The 5,889-nt window shown below is 37.6% G+C and overlaps 1 protein-coding gene across 1 annotated transcript; it reads right to left on the reverse strand.

Moving 5' to 3' along the window:
* Positions 1–2,167: 2,167 nt before the first annotated feature.
* Positions 2,168–5,889, reverse strand: LOC104220658 (pentatricopeptide repeat-containing protein At4g19220, mitochondrial). The gene is made up of 2 exons (XM_009771551.2): positions 3,372–5,889; positions 2,168–3,272 (listed from the first exon to the last, which is right to left on the reverse strand). The coding sequence occupies exons 1-2, from the start codon at positions 5,704–5,706 to the stop codon at positions 2,869–2,871; spliced, it is 2,739 nt and encodes a 912-aa protein (XP_009769853.1). The 5' UTR covers positions 5,707–5,889; the 3' UTR covers positions 2,168–2,868.

The following is a 5,889-nucleotide window of genomic DNA, read 5'->3' on the forward strand; positions in this document are numbered from 1 at the left end:
TATTTTTTGTAAAATATCCACCTTGATGAATATTATCGTCTTTAAACAAATAAAAACTCAAACAATATGCTGCATCGTTACTTATACTATACTCCAACCACTCATGATAATCATCAAACCATCTAGGATTGAAACGGCGCATTACTCCATAAAAATTTGTTTGAGCAAAGTTATGTTCTCGAGGTTGACAAGCACCTCTCTGAATGTATGCTCTTCTAATCTCATCGCAGAGGTTTGGATGGTAGTCCAAGATTTGAGTTCTTTCGGCCGGATCGGGGTTTAAAGTTTCAAGATTAATTTGTTGTCTTTGAGAAGAATACAGTGGTACTTCCGATTGGTTGCCATCTTCGTTCAAGTTAGATTGAATATTAGTGGCCAAATTTGATTTTGGTACTACATCTTCCAACTCAGATTCATTATGAGGAGCGGCCAAACATGATTTTGGTACTTTGGAAAAAAACTGCTTCATTGATTTTTGATTCTGAGTTATAAAATAAAATTTAATTAGAAAAAATACAAATAATATTTTTTATAAAATATCACAATCCACAATTATAACAACTGTCAAGTTTGTCAAGGTTTCTTGACTTTTGGTACATGAATTTTCACTTTAAAATAAAGAAACAATTAAAGTCCAAGATGCTCACTTAAAGGTAAAGAAAACATTCAAAAAGTCCAAGATGCTCACATGAATTAAAAGTAGCCATTGAAAGTAAATGAGAAACTGGAAGGAACGACACAAGAAACATAGTAAAGGAACTTACCGTGGCTGCCATGATAGGCAAAAATAGACCAGCCATTTGCAATTGCAAAGAGGACCAACGTCGAACGACGGTGACAACAAGGGCACTTGAGCAATTTTGAGAATGGGAGCACCACGTCGTTTGAAGTTTACGCTGCAACCGGGAATGGAACTTGCGACCTTCCATCACTTTTGACACCCCTTGACCATTGCACTGGGAGCTTGTCTTGTGTCAAGGGTTGTCAAATATCAACCCATTGTATATATTCAAAAAAAAATTAAAAATACCTATCGACACAGTGTTATTTTTCGGCGAAGAGGTGTTAGTTGACCCCCCTCGGACAAGGGCAGCTCCGCCCCTGCCTATAGCAAAACTTAACACCTTATTTATTTTAAATAAATACCATTTTAAAAAATTATATTCTATAACTACCTTTTAATGTTTATAAAAAAATATCTATTTATGGTTAACTCATATACTTAAGCCACTGTATACGCTATTATTTTTCTCTCTCCTTTTGCAGATTTTTCTCTCACATAATTACCGTATTTGATGTAAATTTCTCTCTCCACGTTCTCTCTAATTTGATACACGTCATTATCTTCCCTAGAAAACACGATTCTGCAACTGAAATTCTTTCTCACCCGCATCGTCTTTTATTGTTTTTATCAATGCATATGTTTCAATCTTGTAATGTTGCTGTAACAGTAATTTGCGAAAGTTAGGCGGCAAAGATGGAAACAAAGTGTTAGACACAAATCGATGGAAAATCTCCATTGAAAGTTAGGCGGCAAAGATGAAACAAAGTGTTCGTGCCTTTCCTCCATTGAAAATCTCCGGCGATCAAAGCAATTTCGTTTCACCGGTTATCGATGGAAACAAAGTGAAAATTCGTCGAAACCTGCTATCAACGAGACGACATTAGGTTATTCTTGAACAAAGACGACATAGTTTTGGTGCTGAGCAACTTGAAGAGTCTGTTACCTTTTTTCATTGTATTTCAATGTATTTTGTTGTATTCGGAGTTTTGCGGCTGAGCAACTCGAAGAGTCTGTTACCGTTTTTTTAATTGTATTTCAATGTATCTCGATGTGTTATATGTATTTCATTGTATTCATTGTTTTTTTTTCATTGTATTTCAATGTATCTCGTTGTATTCCATGTATTTCATTGTATTCACTGTCTCGCTATATTCCATGAATGTATTCATTTTTTAAAATTATTATAATTTATGTATTCAGATGGCTTTATGTATTAAGACATATAATTGAGTTAGTTGGGTTATATTAGGAGTTTATTGTGTTAATTGATTCACTTTCCGTTTAAAATCAGCTGAATAGACCACGATTTGCGCTATTTACGTTACTGTATTCACAATTACATATCGTGAGACTGTTAAATACAATATCTGTCTAGCTGTAATCCTCTGTTTCACGCCGTGAATACAGTCGAATACAAAAATCTGTCCAGCTGTAGCTTAAATACATCGAATACACTCTAAAAAAACTGAAAACATAGCTATAGAAAGTAATATAGTAAATGGTAGCTACAACTAGCTAATAACCACTAAAACATAGTGGTTTCTGAAAGTTCACCTGCTCCTCATTGTCGCTTATACAAATCCTCGACATCTATTTCACTCTAATCAGGCTCGTTTCATTTTAGTCTTGGTAAATAATAAATCTTTTAAAGCTTTAAATCTCACATTCATCCTACACTGACCTAAGTCTCTCACCAGACTAAGGGGAAAGAACAACTATCGAACCTCAATCCCAAGCTAGTTGGATCGGCTATATGAATCCTCACCATCACAAGTGCTCTGTTTAATGTTTATGTCCAATCAGACAAAGAGGGGAAAAGAAATATTTTGGAAAATTTTGTATTAACACGGATCATCAAGTTCTACCAGCAACAAGGGCCAATAGAAGCTGGATAATTTCTTTAAGATGCTCGACAAAATGTTCTGTTAGCTGCTTTGCTCCACTAAACCAGAACTTTCTACACCACGCCCAGTCCTCCAAAGGTGAGCAGGTTGACTGCCTGAACACTTAGAAAATAGACTCAGGCTGGCTTCGTGGCAGTTCAGAAGATAAACTCTTTGCATGAGGTCTTGATGATGTTTAATTCAGCTGGAGCCAACATCAATAAGACTGTAACCAGCAGATTTCTTTAACCCTTTTAGATGAACAATGTCTCTCAACTCTCCAGCCTCCTTCCAGCTTCCACTAGCAACATATATGTTGGACAGTGCAAGATGATACCCGACATTCTCAGGTTCCAACAAAAGGAGTATGCTTGCTACTTGTTTCCCCAGTTGAAGATCACCATGATAGTTGCAAGCGCTGAGCAAAGCACCCCAGATTCCTGGATCAGGTTGACTGGGAAGGTCTTTGATAAAATTATACGCTTGCTGCAGCTTCCCTGATCGGCCTAACATATCAACTACACAGACATGATGCTCTGTGGAAGGTTGAACTCCGAACTCATCAAGCATACGAGTGTAATACCAGTACCCCTGGTCAACAAGCCCTGTGTGACTGCAAGCTGTTAATAAGTTGATAAATGTGACTTTTGATGGAGTAAGACCTGAATCAATCATCTCATGAAAGATTTCAATTGCTTTCTGACCTTTGCTGTGGAAGCCATATGCAGAAATCATGGAATTCCAAGCAGCAACAGATCTCTCTGCTGAATTCTGAAACACTCGACTTGCAATGTCTAGCCTGCCACAGCTGCTATACATATCCACAAGAGCAGCTGCTACAAACGCATTTTTATAAAAACCATATCTGATGAGGTATGCATGGATCTGTTTCCCATGTCTAATAAGTCCAAGTTGTCGAAACGCTGAAAGAACGGTAGCCATGGTGATCTCATTTGGTTCAAACTTGAGTAAACAGAAAAATTCTATTGCTTCTTTAGCATTATTGTTCTGAGCTAAAGCAGATATCATGCAGTTCCATGAGCATAAGTTATGATGAAAACAAAGTTCAAACACTAATCTTGCACTTTCCACGTCACTCAGTTTTCCATACATAGTAATGAGAGCATTCTGCACACGAATATCTTGACCAGCTGAGGTCTTTAAAGCTAGGGCATGAATTGACTTTCCTTCACATGTCAATTCAAGATTTCCACATGCTGGTATGACATTGACTAGAGTAATAGTATCATTGTTGATATTGAACTTGAGCCTCATTAACTGGAAAGCATTTAAAGCTTCAGAGAAGTGGCATTTCTGTGTGCATCCCGAGATCATGGTATTCCAGCTATCCACATCAGCAATATAAGCTATCTCCTCCAGCAATTTGAAAGAAGCTACTAGATCTCCACAAGAAATATACATGCAAATCAGGGAATTTACTATGATGATATTATTTACAAATCCCAACTTCACCTCCCATGAGTGGATCAACCTTCCAAATTGGATTGAGATGGGGGAATCACAAGCAGGAAGAATTCCCAGAAGAGTTGACAAGCTGCATTCTGAGTTCCAACTATGGAACTTCTTAAGCAAAGACTGAGCTTCTCTACACAGGCCATTCTGGGAATACCCAGATATTATGGTATTCCATGAAATTAGATCTTTCGTTGCCATATTTAAGAAGAGATGCTCAGCGTCCTTGACCCTTTTGCACTTAAAATACATATCCATGAGACCATTCATCACCGACAGTTCTGCTCCCATCTCTCTCCGGATGGTGAAACCATGAATAGCTCTCCCTTTTCTCAATAGCATGAATTCTGCAGCTAGTGGAATAATGGAAATTAATGTCACAGCATCAGGTTTTAGGGTTCTTGTGAACTGCATTTCATGAAGAGCATCACACGCTTCACCGACTTTTCCATTCAAAGAGAATCCACTTATCATCGAATTCCACGTTATTATATCCTTCTGCTTCATTATATTAAAGACATATTCAGCAGCATCAATGTTCCCAGACTGGGAATACAATGAAATGAGAGAATTTGCTACTGAAAGGTGGCAGCTTTCCTCATACCCTAGCTTTATTCCCCATCCTTGAATAACCTGACCACAACTAAACTCATCTAAACAAGCAGAAGCCGCAATAGCACAAGAAAGACTCACACTATCAGTGCCTTTTTCCAAATTCGCCATCTGCTTGAAGTACCACAATGACTTCTCAGGATGACCATTATAAATACAACCACTAATTATTGAATTCCATGAAACAATATCTTTACATTCTACTTCTCCAAAAACACATTCCGATGAGCTCAAATCACTACATTTTGCATAAAAATCAATAAGAGCATTTCCCAAAAGCGAATCTGAAAACATTCCCATTTTCACACTTGAACAATGAACAATCATCCCCTTTCTCAAATCTCTCATATTAGACAAGGCAGAAACGACAATCACAAGCGTGGCAGAATCAAACTCCTTTCCTTCGTTCACCATTTCAGCAAAGAATTTCACTGCAAATTCGAAAAACTTATTCTTTATGCATGCTGTCATGATAGCATTCCATGTTACCACATCTTTACTCATAATTTCAGCAAAGAGAGCCAATGAAGAGCTAAAATGTTTGGTACTTGAGTAGATGATGAGGAGAGTAGTTACAGTGGGCAAATGAGCAAGCATGCCAGCTTTAAGCGCTAAGCCATGTGCTTGTGAAGTACTTAAGATATCAGGGTTTTCTTTAACCAACTTAACAAATTGAAATATTTCATGGCCTTTGGCATTCTTGAAATCTTGAACTCTTCTATGCGGCATTTTATCAAACAGTTGGGTGGCAAGATAAGTGTGAGCACGAACTTGTAAATTCCGAGATGTAATAGAAGTGCATTTAATGTGCAAAAGGGTATGCGTAAATATGGGTTTTTGGTAAAGATTACGAAAAAGGAAGTGCAAAGGTGGTGGTACATGTTGAGGGAATCTGTTTGGCAATGATCTCCAGAGGAAAGAGGCTTTATATCCATTGCAGGACAGCTTTTTCATGAGTCATGACATGTCCATCTCAGTTTCTCAGATACGTTCTTTGCAATATTTCCGGTTGTTGTTTAGTACTAGCTGCTAACTGCGTTTGGTGTTTTGGCTCTTTGGCAAGGTTGAGTTTGTGAGAATGCTTTTTGCAATATGCTCGGTGTAGAGGTATGGAGCTAGTATTTGAATCTTAATGGT

This window comes from Nicotiana sylvestris, chromosome 8 (genome assembly GCF_000393655.2).
Source record: "Nicotiana sylvestris chromosome 8, ASM39365v2, whole genome shotgun sequence".
In the NCBI taxonomy this organism is placed as follows: Eukaryota; Viridiplantae; Streptophyta; class Magnoliopsida; order Solanales; family Solanaceae; genus Nicotiana; species Nicotiana sylvestris.